The sequence below is a fragment of the Onychomys torridus genome, chromosome 1, assembly GCF_903995425.1.
Source record: "Onychomys torridus chromosome 1, mOncTor1.1, whole genome shotgun sequence".
Taxonomy (NCBI): Eukaryota; Metazoa; Chordata; class Mammalia; order Rodentia; family Cricetidae; genus Onychomys; species Onychomys torridus.
The window spans coordinates 29,945,726-29,963,967 of NC_050443.1; the positions used below are offsets into that span (position 1 = coordinate 29,945,726).

Here is an 18,242-nt window from a genome sequence, read left to right on the forward strand (position 1 = left end):
AAAAAAAAAAAAAAAAAAAAAGGTGTCAGATCCCCTGGAACCGGAGTTACAGTTCATGACACCATGTGGGTGCTAGGAACCAAACTAGGGTCCTCTGCAAGAGCGACAAGTGTTCTTAACCACTGGGTCATCTCACCAGCCCTGGGGAATTCATTTTCTTCTGTTAACTCAGACCTTGGCAAAACTCTTGATCAAGTTTCCTTTTATTGGCTCAGAACCCATAAACGAGATTGTTACGTCTTAAGTGTTCTTTATTGCAGTGGTCTCATTTTTTTTTTAAATTCCACATTGAGCTAATAAGAACTTTTAATCATCCATACCAAATACATGCATGATTATCAGCAAATTGTATACTTGGTTTGCTTTTTACAATGCAGCTATTAAACATTTCAAACCAGGGGCTAGAGAGATGGTTCAACATGCTATTTCTTAAAGAGGATCTGGGGCTCTCTTCCGACCTCCTCAGGCACTAGGCTCACATGCACATAAATATGTAAAGGCAAAACACTTATAAAATAAAAGCCTTTTAAAAACTATTAACATAGGAGCTAGAAATGTGCAGCATAGGAGTAGGATGTATGCTTTGCATGTCAGCACTCCTGGATCAATCCCCAGAATTAGTATGTATACTACAACTTAAATGTGTTTATGTTTGTGACAGTTTTACTCATGTTTTTAAAATTACTTTTATCTCTCTGTATGATGCATGTGTGTTTTTTGAGACAGTAGCTTATGAAGTTTATACTGGCCTCAAGTTCTCTGTATAGCCAAGAATAACTTTGAGTCCATTATCCTCAAGAAATGGGATTACAGCCCTGTTATACCTAGGTACTAGTTTTGAGACAGTGTCTGGCTATATTACCATGGCTGGTCTTGAACTCACTATGTAACCTGGCTGTCCTTGAATTTGTGGTGATCCTACTGCCTTCATATCCCAAGAGATGGGATTCTAGATGTGAGAGCAACCTTGTCCAGTCAATATCTACTTCTGTTTTGATAGAGCATGTGCCACCTGTAGAGTGTCAAGAGTTCTCAGCATTCCATTAAGATGTTTGTTTTAGGTGCCATTGAAGACCAGTGGGATCCCCTCATTAAAACCACTAGAGAGGAAGGAATGAATTACGACTGTCAGTTCAGGCACTATCACAAAGCAGGTGACAAAGGACTTCACATCATTCCTCTTTGAAACACATGCCCAACTAGAGGGCATTTCATTTGTGTACTAGATTGGTGAAGAGAAGAGGCTTTCAAGATGTGGTTACAGACTTCATTGAGGTCAAGGTTTGAGAAGCAAAGGGTTAAAATTCAGAGTTAGAGGAGTACAGACAGATAGCTCCTGGGTGCACATTGAGTCTCTCACTGTTGGATCCAGCTGCTAGAGCCATGGGATAGATGGGATCCCAACATTCATCAGAACTGGTATATCTAATGCTGTTCAGATGGTCCTTAACCTAGGATGCCGTAGGATGCTTTCATTTTAATGATGCGGTTAAAAGAGTATCTATCTATTCAGGGAGCCAATGAGGTAGCTCGGCAGGTAAAAATGTTTGCTATCAAGCCTAATGACCCAGCTACATAGTGAGAGCCTATCTCAGAAACAACAGGAAAGCAAAACCTTAAGACATTTGCTATTTTAATCTCAAGTCATTAGCAAGCAGAGCTTGAATAGGGAGGAGAGTCATGTCCTACTCCATGCCCCCAAATTTCCCCCAAGTGGGAAAATGCTCAGTCTTCAAATTACTTTTTTGTTCCTTTTGTTTTGAGACAAGGTCTCTCTATGTAGCCCTGGCTGTCTTGGCACTCACTCTGTAGACCAGACTGGGCTGGGACTCACAGAGATCCACCTGCCTCTGCCCACCCCCAACAACCGCCCCCGAGTGCTGGGATTAAAAGTGTTCACCACCATGCCTGGCTCTCAGTCTTCTAATTTTAAATTCCGTCTTTCCCCACAATTGTCAATACTTGTCAATTTCCTTTCCTCTATTCTTTAGGATAAACTGTGGGAGGTGAGGAAGGAAGACAACAATGCAAGTCTCTCTGGCTTCCTCACCTTTACCGGGTGTACACCACTGGCTTTGGGGAAGTTCCCACTCTCAGACATGACTGGTTTCCCTGGTGATGTTGGAGAAACAACATTTGGGTTAAAGAGATACATCAAACTTTATTGCAAATAAGAATCTTCTCTTTATTCCACATACAGAAACTGGCTTCTAGAGCTGGATAGGGGGAACAAAACAAAACAAAATCAAAAACGACAACTTCCACCTGGCTCTACCTCTGTGTGGGCCTTGGAGATAAAGGCCTAGTTTCTGATGACCAGGCCTTTCTCCATTTGAGAATTGAAACTCTTGACATTTAGTCTGTCCCAAGTTAGGGAGTGGGAACCATAACGTTGGGTGCTTTCTTGGTGAGGTGAATATCAGCTTGGGGCAGGCTCTTCCAGGCAAGTTCAAGGATCCCATACTTGGCAATGCCTTTGGGACGAATGGTGTGCACGTTATTCTGCTCAGGGAGAGGTATCACTTCCTGGAACTCCAGAGGGAATTGTGGGGGATGGGAGCCACCACAAACCAAGCAGTATAAGAGCCGCTCCCCAGGTACTAGCTCCATGGCCTTGAGAGTCTCTTTGGAGATGAACTCTTGGGACTGGGGCTGTTTTCTCAGTAGCAGGTCCTGCAGCAGCCTCTGGATTCGGGGGGACTTAATCTGGTACAGGTCCATGAGCTGGTAAAACTTTTCCATCCAAGTAGTCATGTCTTTGGCATACCGCTGCTGTAGCATCTGCAAAACATGGTAGAGCGCCACAAACGTCTCCCATGGAGGCACCTCTTCCCTTTTTTTTGAGAGAGGCTTTTTCTCCAACTTAGGCAGTTTGGGATACCTGCTTTTACCTTTAAGATCCCCAAGGTCCTTTTGAAACATCAGTGCCAAGGTTTGTTTGTTCATGGAAGAATGGGCACCGGCCAAAATATCTCCTGTGGTAGGATCAAAAGATTGTGTCTCCATTTCCTCAAGAACATTGGATAAATGCTGCATCCGTGCACTTCTGTATGGCTCTCCTAGAAGATGCCAGTATATAGCCTTTGGGTCTGTAACCCCCTTGGTAGCTAGTGGGGACCCTGGTATGGGGACAGCTGAAGGTTTTTGCCAGCTTTCCTTTCCCTTTATAGGTGGGATCACTTTCAGGTGTTTGGGGCTCACGGGTTCCCTGCTAGGCTTGGAAGTCACTGTGCTTCGAGAGTCCACAATCTGCTTGTGGCGATGCACGATGGCTTCAAGTAGGGCCAGGTGTAACCACTCCAGGTCTCCCGTTGAGGTGAGGTCTCTGAGGAGCTGACACAATTTGTGGAAACTGTCTCTAGGAAGCTCTTCTCCTGCCGCCATCTCTTCTAAGACTTTGTATACCCACTCTAAGTTTGAGGTGCCTGCCTCTGGATGTTGTTCCTCTGTCAAGATTTCGGGGAGAGGCACCTGTCCCGGTGCTTGTCCTGCAGGAAGATGATGCTTCACAAGCCATTTAGTTTGTGATGTTTCGTGCTGGACTCTGTGAGTCTGTACGGCCCTTCTCACCACTCGAGATGTGAATGGCTTCATCACGGCTGTTGGTTCGTACTCTGCATCCAAAAGGTGTTGAGGTTCCAGTCTATATCTCTCCAGCAGTTCCCTCTGTTTATCCATCAACATTGTCCTTAGGGATATTGTGGACGTTTCAAATACAGGAGCCATTTCTTCCCCGAACGTTTGTTTCTTCACTTCTAGTAGCGATGACCTCTTCCTTTCCACCTCATCAGCTACTGGGGTCAGTTTTTCAAGAGGGCTTTTCAGTGGCCCCAGCTTCATAGCACTCCCTCTGAGCTCAGAGAGTCTTTGTCCAATGGGAGGGAACAGTTCCCTTCTTTGTAGGAGTGTCCTCCTTTCTGGCGGTGGCAGCTTCGGCTTCTCTCCTTTGAACACCACCTCTTCCTCCCTCACTTCTTCCAGTCCGTGTTTCTCCTCTTCCTCTTCCTCTTCCTCTTCACTCACACTTTCCATCTCTTCCTCACTCATGCTTTCTTCCATTTCTTCCTCCTCATATGCCTTTCTCATCTTTTTCTCTTCCTTTTCTATCTTCTTCTCTTTCTCCTGCCCCACTACCTTCCGCCCCTTTTTCTTTTCTCTCTTTTCTATCTTCTCCTCCATTTCCTTCTCTTCCTCCTCCTCCTCCATCTCTTCTTTCTTCTCCCTCTCCTCCTCTTCCTCCTCTTCTTCCCATTCTTCCCTTTCTTCCTCAGATGAACCCTCTTGCTCTACCTCTACTTCATCTAACAGGCTTTCCATTTCCTTGGAAAAGCTCTCTTTATGGACTACCTGTTCTATTAGATCATAAAACTTCCCAGTTCCAGGAAGAGGTTCCATCGAGACTGTTCTCCTTCCCCACAGTTTTTCAAAGTTGAGATCTTCTTCCTCTGCCTCAAGGTCTATGTCCTCCTCTGAGAACTCTTCCTGATAGTCAAATCCCCTCTCTTCTTCAGCCACTCCTTGCTCCTGCCTGTTCAGCCTTCTCATTTGCTTGGCCAGATGTCTCTGCATTCTAGCCAGTTTCTTCTCATCCTTGATTACTTCTGGTTGTTCTTCAGAAGCATCCAACTCCTTCACATTGAGTCGATTCTCCTCCTTACTTAGCCTGTCCTCCTTAACCAACAGTGACCGTTTTATCTTTGTTATCTTTGTCTCTTTCTGGGTCATTTTCCTTTCTTTGCTGACTAGTCTTTGAAGTGACTTTAAGGATTTTCTGGAAACACCTCTCTCTGTACCCATTCTTACTGCTTTGGCTAACTTTCTTTCTTCATGGGCACGTATCCTCTGTCCTCTGGACAGCTCCAGCTTCTCTCTGGCGTTGTTCTTCTCCTTAGTAGCCAACAGTCTGTCCTCATATACCAGAATCTTCTCCTCCAGTGACACCCTCTTCTTCATTAGGTTGACAACATGCTCAGTCAGCCTTCTCTGCTTCAGGATTTCTTCTCCAGTCCCTCTCCTGGAGGGCAGTTCCGCCTCCTCTGGCAGCTTCATCTTCTCCTCAGCCAGCTTCTTCATTTCCTCGGTCAGTGCCATTCCTTCTTCGGCAATCTCAGCCTCCTCTCTGGAAAGTTTGCTTTTCTCGATCAACGCTTCCATTTCATCAACGAACTTCATTTTTTCCTGGGCCAATTTTGCTTGCTTTTCCGCCAAAATCATGTCTGCCTCCTGCAGTTTCCTCTCGGCTTCGGCCAGCCTCTCTCTCTTCTGCCGTAGTTCCTGTCTCTCCTCCTCCAGTTTCTTTGCTACGTGACCCAGTTTCTCCTTGTATACCCCCAGTTTGTGCTTCGTGTCCTGTATCTGCTCTCTCCCCTTGAGGAGCTTGTCTTTATTGTCCTGGAGAGCGGCTTCCCTCTCCGCCAGTCTCTCCCTCTCCAGAAACAGCATGTGCTTTTCTTGGGCCAGAGCTGCTTCTGCCTGGGCCAGTCTGGTCTTCTTTTCTCCAAGTTCTTTCTTTTTCTGGGCTATTCCCTCCTTGTCCTGGGCCAGTTTTCCTTTCTTCTCCCTCAGTCTCTCCCTTCTCTCCAGCAGGATCTCCTTCTCAGATGTTCTGTCTTCCTTCTGGGCCAGTTCTCTCTCTTCCTCCATCAGCAATTCTTCCTCCTGGGCCAGCATCTGCTCCTCCATGGTCAGATTCTCCTCGTACCAGTCCAGCATCTTCTCCTCCGTCACCAGCTTCTCCCTCTTCTCGTACAGTTTTTCTTCTTCCTCATTGAGCTCATCTTCTTTCCAGGCCAGCTCCCGCGTGTCCCATTCCAGGTTCTTCTCCTCTTCCTTCAGCTCCTTTTCCTGCCGTTCCAGATTCAGCTCCTTCTGGGCAAGGGTTTCCAGTTTCTGGGCCAGCACCACGCTCACCTCGGCCACTCTCGCTATTTTCTTTGTGAGTTTTTCTTCTTCACGAGCCAGTTTCTCCAACTTTCTGGCCAGTCTTCTTTTTTTCTCGGCCAGCTGCTCCACTTGCAGACTTAGAAGCTCCTCTTCTTGAGCCAGCTTCTCCTCCTTCTCACACAGGGCCATCTCTGCGTCGGTCAGTCTGCCTCCGGCAGCAGCCCTTTTCACATGCTCTTGGGCCAGCCTTCTCTCTTCCTGGGCCAGCCTTCTCTCTTCCTGGGCCAGCCTTCTCTCTTCTTGTGCTAGCTTCCCCTCTTCTTTGGCTAGCAAGCTCTGCTCCCTGGCTCGCTCTCTTTCAGCTCGGGCTTGTTTCAGCTGTGCCCTGGCCTCTCTCTGTGCCTCTCGGATCAGTTTCTGCTCTTCTGTGAGATGCTCTTCTTCATCTTCCGCCTCAGACTCCTCTGACTCTTCCAACAGTGCTTCCCCCATGTCCAGCTCCATCTCCATTTTGGTCTTCATTAAGGTCTTTTCCCAGACCTGTTTCCATTCATCCCAATTCAGCCTCTTCTTGTCCATGTCCTCTACTCCCTCACCCGGCAGCGGCTTGGGTTGTAGCTGGCCCTGAGCCTGGAGTCTCTCCTGTTCTTTCAACTGCTTCCTGTCCCATTCTTTTTTCCATTCTTCCCAAGCTACTGACCTTTGATGCTGGACTTTTTTCCATTCATCCCAAGACTTCTTCCACTCTTCCCAAGACAGCCTTCTCTCTTCCTGCTTTGGTGTTTCTTCTCCTTCGGCCACTTCCTCTTCTCCTTCGGCCACTTCCTCTTCTCCTTCCGCCATTTCCTCTAATCTTAGAATCACTGTCAGCTCCTCCTTGGAGACCGTCTTCTCTTTCTGACCTTCTTTCATTTTCTCCTGTTTAGCCGCCTTCTTGGCTCTCTTCCCCTCCTTCCTGAGCTTCCCCTTGCCTCTGACTGCCTCGCCTGGCTCTAGGAAAGCCACTTCCTTCTTTCTGCCCTTCTTGTGAGTCCCTCTCTCCCCCTCCTTTGTTTCCTGGTCTTTTTCTAGTGTCTCTTCCTCCTCCTCCTCCTCTTCTTCTTCTTCCTGAAGAAAAACTGATTTTTCCTCCTCCTCCTCCTCTTCTTCCTGAAGAAAAACTGGTTTTTCCTCTTGTGAGGCTCCTTCCCATCCCTCCTCAGCCCCACCTCTCTCTTCTTCCTCCACCAGCGGGCAGATCTCCCTAAAGAGTTCCCAGCTCGGGTGCTTTTCCAGCAGCACCTCCTTAGCAGTAGCCAGTAGCTCATTGCTTAGGTCATCCATCATCTGAGTCTGGGAACCAGCTATCCTCAGGTTCATGAGCCGACAGAGATCATCCCGCCATTCATTATCTGCAGTGAGAACCCTACCAGGAGTCCCCCCAATTCCCCGCCTGGAAGTTCCCGGCCTTCTCCTCAGGGGCGGAGGTTCCACTATGGGAGGCAAGATTTCCTCACCTATAACCACAACTTCAGATTCAATTTTTTTCTTCTTGTGCTTGCTGAGTTTTAGAGCTTTCTTGTCTGGGATTTTCAGCTTTTTCTTCAATTTCATGGCTACAGAAATTTGATCCTTTAAGATATCTTTCTCTGAAATTTCAATGTCTTTGGGGCTCTTTAACGGGCTCCCAACTGTGAGGTCCTCCACCTGTTCGGCTTCATCCTGATCACTTATCTCCTCTTGCCTCCTCTGTTTAGCTGCCTCCTTTGCTTTTCTGAGACCTCGCAACAATTTCCGGGCTGCAGGAAAAATCAAGATATGGAAGTGAGGAAAGCGTGGTGGGTAAATGGAACTCTTACTCAAGAGTACAGAAAGGGCTGGAGGGCTGGCTCAGAGGTTAAGAGCACTGACTGCTCTTCCAGAGGTCCTGAGTTCAATTCCCAGCAACTACATGGTGGCTTACAACTGTCTGTAATGAGATCTGGTGCCCTCTTCTGTATACATAATAAATAAATAAATCTTTTTTTTTTTTTTAAGAGTACAGAAAAAGATGGGGCCTGTCTTTAAAGAAAAAAAAGAAAAAGGCATTCTTCTCCTTGGTAGGTGTGTTCCCAGGCTGTACCTCCTTATTCGAGGTGGGGCAGGGACTTGAGGTCCTTCCGAATCTGTATAGTTCCTTCCTAGAAGAATTCTCTCATTCGTCTCCCTACCTTGCATCTTAGGGCCCTCTCTAGTCCTAACTAGCCTTCCTCTTAGGAACCCAAACATGGGCCCAATTGCCTCATACATACCATGCTTTTTACCAGCTGTTCGGACCCGTCTTTGGCTTTTGCTGGACTTGACCTCAGGTTCTTCCAGAGCTGAGATACCTAGCAAGGAAGCGGATTTACTAGGTGCAGTAAACCCTGGGAGATCTGAAAATAAATCGGGCTTTTTATCTTGTTTGGACATTGACAGGTTCTCATGTAACCGCCGTTCCACTTGAGTAATGAGGATTTGGATGTCTGTGGGCCGCATCCCCAGAAGGTGGTCCAGGGACTCCTCCCCGATCATCTCTTGCCTATGAAAGTCAAGGAGAGAACAGACTGTTGAATCAGGCGCCAGTGGGGAACAGGAGGGAAGGACTGCTGCAGAGCAGACAAGGGTTTGGCAGAGGGACCGAGAAGGGCAGCGCACCAAACAGAAGCCCAAATGAGGAGAAAGAATGTCTAGGGAGCCAAGAGAGCAGCGATGAGGCTGCACCGTACAGGGGGAGCTGCAGACGGAGAGGACAGGGTGGGAGCTGCAACACCAGGGAGTTAGGAGACAGAAAAGCCATGGGGAAGCAAGAGCGGAGCCGCTGAGGTCATGAGAGCGTCTAGGAATCAAAAGGGGTTATGAAGAGAAGAAGGTTCCACTGGGAGTGATAATGGTCAGGGCTAAAGGAAGAGAAAAAGAAGGGAACATTTGGAGTGGGGAAAAGAAGATGGTGGTAAAGAACCAAGGTAGCACATGCAACTCACTGCAGATCACGGAAAAGGTCTGGTTTCTGCATGAGGTTCAAGAGTGAGCTCTTTGAATGGATGCCAGTCTCAGGCATAAGGGTCATGGCTTTATTCCTCACTCTCGGGTCCTTGTCCATTAATCCCTGGGCCAGAGGCAAAGCAAAGAGATGAGTAATCATCCCTAGACGTTTCAGCCCTTCCCAGGCTAGTTCTCGGATAAATGGATTGGAATGGGTTGTGTCGTCTAGCAGACGGTGTGCTGTCTCGGAGCGCAGGGTTGGGGACACCTGGTAAGCGGCGAAGATTTGTCCTAAAGCACCAATACAGCATTGGTATTTCAGCGGGTTGGCATGGGTCATAATGCTGAGAATTGCCTCAATCAGGGCACTAATGGCTAGCTCACTCATCTTTTTCCCCAGCCAACTGCGATTTGTTGCATCTGTAAGGACACTGTAAGTGATGTCCTTAGTTAATCTCATTTCTAGGAAGCTTTCATCCTCTTTCTCCATAACACGTTCTGTTTTACTTGTAGTTCTTATCCTGCTGTGCCAGAAGAAGGGCCGATCCTTTTCCCAGTCCAGATCCCGCTGCGGTGAGTGCAGGCTGCACTGTAGGAATATTGGGCAGCCCTCTGGCCAAAGACGGGCACGGATCACTGAATTGGGTATGTAGCCATCAGGAGCAAGAAGCCATTTCTTTCCCTGACCAAAGTAGCATTTTATGATCTGATAGGGGTTGAGTCCATCCCAGGCAGTCATATGTAACTGAGGAGGAGACACATAATGACTTTGAGGTTGCTTGCTAATCTTATGCGAGTCAGTTCCCTCCAAAGAATCATGCCGGGGAGTACTCAGTAATACAGTGCTCCCATCGTCTTCCTCCTCTATGACATGTGGCACAAGAAGATCAAAGGCAATGGCCCGCTTATTGACAAGGCTTGCCAGGCCTTCTAGGTCCTGTCTCCGTTGATCTTGGTAGCTATACTTAGGCACAAATATGGTCTCAAAGGATAAGAAGAAGCTTGGTGCAAAAGGAATTGGGATTTCTACCCTGTCATCTGTTATGCTCATAAGGGCAAGGTGAGAGAGCATAGATGTGGGGAGCAATTCTAAGCAGGACACCAGATAAATACTCTGGTTGAAAGTCACAAGCAGGTCAGCCCTGTCATTTGCAAAGCAGAGTGGGCCAAACTGCAGCGATGAGTCCAGCATGGCTATAAGCTTCCCGTGGAAGTCCCAGATGCGGACAGAGCCATCAGAACCACCTGTGACAAACAGACTCAAGGGCAAGCAGACATCAAAGGAGGTGATGGTGCACTGGTGCAGAGGCAATGTCTCTATGAATCGGGTGCCTTGTCTGGTCTCAAAGGACAGGAAATCGTGGAACTTCCAGAGCCGTAGGCAGTTGGTGTCTGTAATGGCACCCACAGCCTTTGGTAAGAGGACCAGGTGCTTTAGGTGACAGCTGCTGAGAATGCTAGCCAGGGTCCGCAGCTGTAATCTGGTCCCAGTGAGCACGGCTTCTGACAGCTGGATGTAGTCATCTACTCCATAGGAACAAAGCACAGAGCTTTCCCGGCTACTCAAAATCCCTCCATAGAGTGCCGACAGAGCCAGCACAGCGCCAAAGTGCAGGACTTTCTCGATTCTGGCGCAGCTGTGCTGCGAAAGCACTCGTATTGTACCACTCTGGTGCCCAGAGAATATCAGTCCTTCCAGGCCCCGCCCCAGGTGGAAATTCCCATAAGCCAGGCACTGGACGAAGTCCTGAACATCTGGAGAAGTGCACAAGAGATACTTGACTGGGCAAGGGTTGCGGCTGGTATCAAACACCAGCACCTCTGAGGTGCCTGTTGCCACCACGAGCTCCTCTTTCCCCGGGTCATAGGCCCAATCCACAGCCCGGTCGAGGATTGAGAAAGGCCATGTGATAACCAAGAGCTCCCCTGTTACAGGAGACAAAAAGCGTAACAGGCCGTCTTCAGTCGTGCACAAGATCCGGAAGCAGTTGTCTTTACAGTAGATTCGATGTAACTGCTGGGGAGCAGAACCACAGACGTTGAAGAGGCTATAAAAGCAGGGCAGACAGTGCAAGGAGAAATTATGAGTCGTCTGGCAGAAGAAAGTATTGTTGTCGATAAACTCCAGCCTGTGGAGCACCTCACCAAGTTCAAGTCGCCGAAGCAGGTTCCCTGAAGTAAGATTCCACTCCTTGATTACGCCTTCCTTGCCAGCTGTCAACAGGGTGTGGGCCTCTAACCGGTTGTGTATACATACCACTAATGAGGGATGGGCCCTAAAGCTGTGGAGAGACAGGCTCTTGCTCAGGTTCCATACATGGACTTCCCCAGCCTTGTTCCCAGCATAGATAAGGTTCATATCAAGACTAACAAGGCAGCAGGTGATGGGAGAGCCACTATTAGTGGTTGTGAACCTCTGTACCTCGACCAGTTGACGGTAGCCCTTGCGATCAAGGACTCTCAGCACAGTTTCACACAGAGCAACAAGGCAGCCTCTGGGGCCATTCAGGATGATATTCTGGACCAGCTCATCACCAGGCATGGGAAACATCTGTATCATTTCTAGGCCCTTGCCACTTTGTTCAATAGTCCAGGTGACCACTCCCCCAACAATGCCAGAGAGAAGCATCTGTGTTTCTGGATCAAAGCAGAGACAGCTGATATCAAAACGGCAGGGCACAGTACACATGGGTTTAAATGCCCTAAAATGGTCCCCAAAGAGCCTCAGAATCATGTCACCACAGTAGGTCACTATGAGATGAAGAGCCCCCGTGTGGACTATTGACTGGACGGGTGGCAGTCCCTCAGTCATTGGGAATGTTCTCTTTTCAATCATGTCGTCGGTTTTGTTCCTCATCCATACTACAGCCTGCAAGACAACACGAGACAGTAGAGGAGACGAGAGCCAAACACTTAGCTAAGCCATCCCTTTTTGTAGAACTAGTTATCCTGGATCTCATTCTGTAGACCAGGCTGACCTCGAACTCACAGCGATCCACCTGCCTCTGCCTCCCAGTGTTGGGATTAAAGGTGTGTGTCACCACCTCCCAGCTTTTTTCTTCTTTTGACAGGGCCTCCCTATGTAGCCTTGGCTGACTTAGAATTCACTGTATGGACCAGGTTCACCACCACCTCCTCCTTCTATTTATTTGTTTGTTTATTTTTGACAGGGTCTTGCTTTGTAGCCCACACTCATGAACTCATGATCCTCTTGATATGAAAGGAACATTCCAGGCTGCTGAGTGCTGGGATGACAGATGTGTGGCCTCACATCAGTTTTCCTGGTTGGTTTGTTTTGCTAAGGAGCTATCAGAAGGCTAGACTAATTTTTACCTTCTAGGGAGCTGGAGAGAGGACAGAGGAAGGAAGCCTTGAATCCTTTCACTAACCTCAACTTACTTTAGGGAAATCATGAAGTCTACACCAAGCGAAGAATGCAAACAGACAAAGGATGAAGGACAATTCTGAATCTGGATCCTATCCATTCGAGGGGTGGTTCTTCCTTTTTCCTTTGAGAGCTTTAAGGGCATAGCCATGGGAGGAGCTGAGAAGGGAGGAAGGTGGTCTCACCAGTGTTTCTTTTGTGTAGGTCGTCACCCAGGAGAGGGAGGCAAAGAAGTCAGCTTCGATGAAATAATGGCATATGCGCGGCATCGGCTGAGGATATCGAGATTCTTTGAACAGTATCTTGGATCGGTCACTCAGCACAACTACGTCACCCTTTTCATCCACTGAAGGTTTCTAGGGAGAGATGTGGCATAAACTGATGCTTAGGCACTAACATATTGTTTAAAGAGGAAAAAAAGAAAAAAGAGCTGGGCAGTGGTGGCGCTCGCCTTTAATCCCAGCACTCAGGAGGCAGAGACAGGCCGATCCTTCCACCTATAGCTGAAGTTCTCCTGGTCCTGCCTGTCCCACAGTCAGGACCAACCTCTCTTACTCGCCAGTCCCGCAGCCAAGTAAACACACAGGGACTTACATTACTTATAAACCATATGGCCATGGCAGGCTTCTTGCTATCTAGTTTTTATATCTTAAATTAACTCATTTCTATTAATCTATAAGTTGCCACGTGGCTTGTGGCTTACTGGTGCTTTACATCTCACTTCTCATGGCGGCAGCTGGCAGCGTCTCCTGACTCAGCCTTTCTGTTCCCAGAATTCGCCTCTTTGTCCAGCCTATACTTCCTGCCTGGCTACTGGCCAATCAGCACTTTATTTACTAACCAATCAGAGCAAAACACCATAGAGAACATCCCACAGCAAGCCTGACCAACAGAGCAAATTCCAGGACATCCAGGGCTTCACAGAGAAACCTTGCCTTGATAAAACAAAATCACCACCAACAAAGTCACAATTGCAGCATTTCCCTAACTTATACTGTGATGGCTAATCCTGGTTGTCAACTTTACACACCTGGAAAGAGAGGTAGTCAAAAACTGAAGGACTGCCTCAGTCAGATTTACTCGTGGGTATGTCTACAGGGCATTTTCTTGATTGCTAATTGATGTATTAGAGCCCATCCCACTGAGAGCAGAACATTCCTAGGCAGGTAGGATGTGGAAAAAAGCTAACCGAGCAAACCAAAGGGAGAAGCCAGTAAGCTGTGTTCCTCCATAGGTCTCTGCTTCCCTCACCCACCTTGCGCCCCTAACTTGGCTTCCCTTGGTGATGCCCTGTAAGACGGAATAACCCATTCTTCTCAACTTTCCTTTGGTCAATGTTTTATCACAGCAACAGAAAGCAAACTCTGCATGTCCCTCCCTCCTTCCCCACCCCTGTTCTAGTCACATGTGCATAGCTATGACACACTTTACAAGAAACCCCCAGACACAATGGAACCAACCACACTTGGACTGGCTCTAGATGACCAACTTGTATGGTGTAAGCACAGGAGAAAATTGAGAAAATTATGTTCCTCTGAAGGTGTAGTTAGCCATACCTATCCTGTAACATCTCCACATCTAAAAGGTGCATGGGCCAGAAAGGACACAACTTTTCACAAATTACTCAAACAAGTACATGACCCTAGAGCCACATGCAATGTAACAGAACACCTCCAAAGTCCATATAGCGTAAAATGATTAAAGATCAAAACTATACCACTAAGGGGCTGGAGAGATGCTCAACAGTTAAGTGCACTGGCCGCTCTTGCAGAGGGTCTAGTTCAAGTTCCAGCACCCACACTGTAGCTCACAACTGCCTGTAATATCAGTTCCAATAATCTGACGCCCTCTTCTGCCCTCCATGGGCACTGCATGCACATGCAGGCAAAACATAACACATACAATAAAATAAATCTTTAAAAAAAAAAAAAAACAAAAAAAAAAAACCTGCACAAGCCAGGAAATTGTGATGCATGCCTTTGATCCCAGCACTGGGGAGGAAGAAGTAGAGAAATCTCTGTGAGTTTGAGACCAGCCTGGTATACAGAGTAAGTTCTAGGACAGCCAGGGCTACACAGAGAAACCCTGTCTCAAAGAACCAAAAAACAAAACCACCAAAAAACAAAACCAAAAAACTACCCGAACAAATACTTTGGGGACACTTTATCTGGCCAAGGGTCAGCATAGACACGGTGTATATTATTCCGCAGAGATAAAACATGTATATGAACCATGCACTTGGGACCTATTTGCACAGAGCTGGCCATAGCAAAGCTGAGGTTAGCAAATGTTCTCTCTGATGCCTTATTCCTTGTGGTGGTTTGAATGACACTGGCGCCCAGAAGATCACATAGGTGCATGCTTAGTCACCAGGTGAAGAGTTTGGGAAGGAGTAGGTGTGTCCTTGCCGGAGGAAGTGCTTCAGAAGCATATGCCAGGCCCAGTCTCTCTTTGCCTGCTGCAAAGATCACCATGTAGTTCTCAGCTCCTTCCCTAGCACCATGCCTGCCTGCTGCTTTGCTCCCTGCCCTGGTGAAGATGGACTCACCCTCTAAAACCACAAGCAAGCCCCCTGTTAAATGCTTCCTTTTCTAAGAGTCGCCTTGGTTGTGGTGTCTCTTCACAGCAACAGAACACTGTCTAAACTGCTCTTCCCTTTCAGAAAACTTCTGTACTCATAGGGTGGTTCCTCTGACAATGCTCCCAAATGTTTATGTCCCACTATCATTATGTCTGTAGAGTTATTTGGAAACTGGTGCCACCCACTTCTGTGGAGGTGGCAACTGTCTTAGTGGTCTGCCCTGCTTTCTTCTCGCTTTCATGGACCATATGTGGCTCTTTTGGAAGTGCTCATTACCGTAAGGTAGATAGAGGCCAACCAATAATATGCCAATGTCCTAAAAAACACATGCCTTACCTTGTTTTTTTGAATGGCTTCATTCACAGAGAGCAAAAACTGATTCCATTTGGGAATGAGCCTGGAAGGCATTGCTTGATTTTTCCTCTGGTCGTCCTCTGGACCGTTGCTTGCAAATCTGTGGGTATCCAAAAGAGGGATGCTTTCATGGGCTAGGAGTCAGAAGGCAAGAACTATGGACTCATGTTTCGGGGTTTGCTTTGTTTTGTAATGACCTTATGCATCCTCAACTGGCTTTGAACTTCCTATATAGCAGAGAAGACTTCATACCTGGTTTATGCAATGCTAGGGATGGAAGCCAGGGCTTCATGCATGCTAGGATACTCTGCCATGGAGCAGCATCCCTAACCTGGGAGACTGAGGCAGAACAGGATAATGATTGGGTGTTAGGCTATCCTGGGTTAAATAGAGTTCCAGGCCAGCCAGGACTGACACCCCCCACCCCAACCCACCCCAATCAAGACTAACAGCCAATCCACAGTTCTGAATTTATCTATATCACATAAGGAGGTTCTGCCAGCCCATAATAAGGAAGTTTTTGCCCCCAAATCCACTCAAGAGTAGTTAATGGGGACAAGTAGTGGGCCTCGGCCTCAGCCTTGGCATCTTGGTTCTCTGCCCTCTCTAGATCATAACATGTTTCCACACTGTCTTCCATTTTGTTCCCCTCTGGTCACCTTGGAGGAACCAGTGTGATCTGCTTCCGATTCTGCACACCAGTAGACAGCCTGTGGGCCAGCCTCACACCTCCAATGTACCCCACTAGGTCCTCCTTAAGTGCTCAGAACCACTGAGATGTCATGTGTGGCAAATTTGCAGTCATTACCATTAGCTCCCATTGTTCTGTATATACCCATTGGGTCCCACTTCTTTTCACCAGCCTATGAAAAGGCAGTCGGGACCTTTTCGGGAATCACTGCTGGGTCTGGGGTGGGGGGTGGGGCAAGTGAGTCTCTACCAAAGTTTGTCTTTTCTGTCACTCCTACTTTGAACTTATTCATCAGGTGACCCAGAGGTAACCTCTCCCCTAAGCCCTTCCCAATGTCATCCCTAATCTCAGGGCTAATCCCTAAAAACAAGTCTGGAATGGGTTCTGGAGGAATTGGTTCCAATGATATTGACAAACAACTTGGTAACTCAGAAATGATTTGCTGGTGGCACTCAGTCTGTAGTCAGAGTATTTATGAGACATAATATTTGGGACTAAGATATGCTATTTCTTCCTGTCTGTGGGAAAAAATTCAAGTCTGCTTTTTTCCTTTTTCTTGAGTGGCATGAGAGAGCTGACAGCAGGGGGCACTATACTCCACCACACAGCAAGCCTCGGGCACTCAGGCTTCATGTCCCCAGAGCGTAGGAGACAGGGACTTCTTGCTGCATTGACTTTACAGTTTATCAGGGAAAGGAGACGTCAGCAAACAGTCACAAAACTGGTTACAATGGGGCAATTGGAGTTATTAAAACTTTTCTGCAGTCTTTGTCTCAAACTTAAATCACACCAGTAATATTCGGTGTCCTTGGCGTGTGTGCACACTTATATGCATTTGAGCATGTATGCTCAGGCTAGTCTTTAACTTTGGATTCAAATGGTCCTCCTGCCTCAACCTTTTGAGGAGCTGGCTATCATGCCTGACTTTTGTGATTCAATTTCAGGAAGGAAGACTACAAAATACTATGTGTGTATATATAACAAGAAGTGACCGAGAGGGGACTCTGAATGAATGAAAAGGCCTTGCCTACCAGGTAGGTTTCACATTTGGGGACAAGAGTGTAGGAAGTCCAGCTGAGACTGGGAGGGCCTAAATAGTTGACTGCAAGACTAGAGAGGTCCCCTTAGCTTACTTGTTCTTTGAATGGCATTACTGATGATGTTTGTTACTCTTGGACTGCAGGCAGAGTTAAAGGGCTGGAATGCACTGAACTTTCGTTATGGCAGACAAACCCCCAGTAACACAAGAAGTGTTAGCTTAGACCCCTAGGAATACTGCCCAGCACTCAACAAGGCCACAAAGTACTAAAAAGGGTATACAATGAATAATGGGAGCTAACAGTAGTAACTAAAACAGAGGCATTTTACTAAAACTGTTTTAATTGTATTTTTTAAAAATTATGAGGGGTTGGGGATCTAGCTCAGTGGTAGAGTGCTTGCCTAGCAAGCGCAAGGCCCTGGGTTCGATCCTCAGCTTAAAACAAAACAAAACAAAACAAAAACAAAAACAAAATAAAAACCTGGGTGGTGGTGGTGGTGGCAGTGGTGGCGCATGCCTGTAATCCCAGCACTCGGGAGGCAGAGGCAGGTGGATCTCTGGGAGTTTGAGGCCAGCCTGGTCTACAGAGTTAGTCCAGGACAGGCTCCAAAGCTACAGAGAAACCTTGTCTCGAAAAACAAAAAAACAAAACAAAACAAAACCAACAACAAAAACAACAACAACAAATGATGTGCACAGGAATGCAGGTGCTCTGGGAAGAGGCAAGAAAAGGGTGCTGGTGCTGGCGGACCCCTGGAACCTGAGCCATAGACAGTTGTGAACTGCTCAACAGGGAGGTAGGACACAGATTCTCTGAAAGAATGTACGTACTCTTCACCTCTGAGCCATCTTCCCAGCCCCTATTTAATCCTTAGGATGGTACTATGACTTATTCATTATTCTCCCTTAATTAACTTTTTAAGATGAACGTGGAAAAATATTGGGATTCTAAGGGCCATATAAACAAAAGAAAGTCACTATTTCACACTTGGTCACCTGTTCTGTTTCTAGTTCACAAAGATCTGGTGATGTCCTACCTGCATCTCTCTAAAGGTGTTCTGTACATACACAAGTATAACACACATTTCTCTACATTCATGCTGGGTACAGAATACATACATTCTCACTCTATCTAGAGTTTAGTTCACATTAATATAGAGCTACACTTCATTTTGCAACAGTTGCCAGATGCAGGGTATATGACCCATCATTTACTCAGATTCCCATGAACAGACATGGTCCTGTGTGTGTGTGTGTGTGCGTGTGTGTGTGTGTGTGTGTGTGTGTGTCTCATGTAGCCTAAGCTAGCCTCAACCTTGCAATGTAC

At 47.1% G+C, this 18,242-nt stretch overlaps 1 protein-coding gene across 1 annotated transcript; it reads right to left on the reverse strand.

Moving 5' to 3' along the window:
* Positions 1 to 2,370: 2,370 nt before the first annotated feature.
* On the reverse strand, positions 2,371 to 15,239 carry Wdr87 (WD repeat domain 87). Its single transcript, XM_036202929.1, has 5 exons — positions 15,168 to 15,239; positions 12,436 to 12,606; positions 8,865 to 11,734; positions 8,154 to 8,422; positions 2,371 to 7,661 (listed from the first exon to the last, which is right to left on the reverse strand). Exons 1-5 carry the CDS (start codon positions 15,237 to 15,239, stop codon positions 2,371 to 2,373), a joined length of 8,673 nt encoding a protein of 2,890 aa, XP_036058822.1.
* Positions 15,240 to 18,242: the final 3,003 nt, after the last annotated feature.

Bases quoted from the DNA above. Each gene is read 5' to 3' on its own strand.
- Wdr87 (XM_036202929.1), bottom strand. From the start codon at position 15,239: ATGCCTTCCAGGCTCATTCCCAAATGGAATCAGTTTTTGCTCTCTGTG. The intron at 12,607-15,167 runs GTAAGGCATGTG...ATCTCTCCCTAG, and splicing joins AAGCCATTCAAAAAAACAAG to AAACCTTCAGTGGATGAAAA. The intron at 8,423-8,864 runs GTGAGTTGCATG...TGACTTTCATAG, and splicing joins GACCTTTTCCGTGATCTGCA to GCAAGAGATGATCGGGGAGG.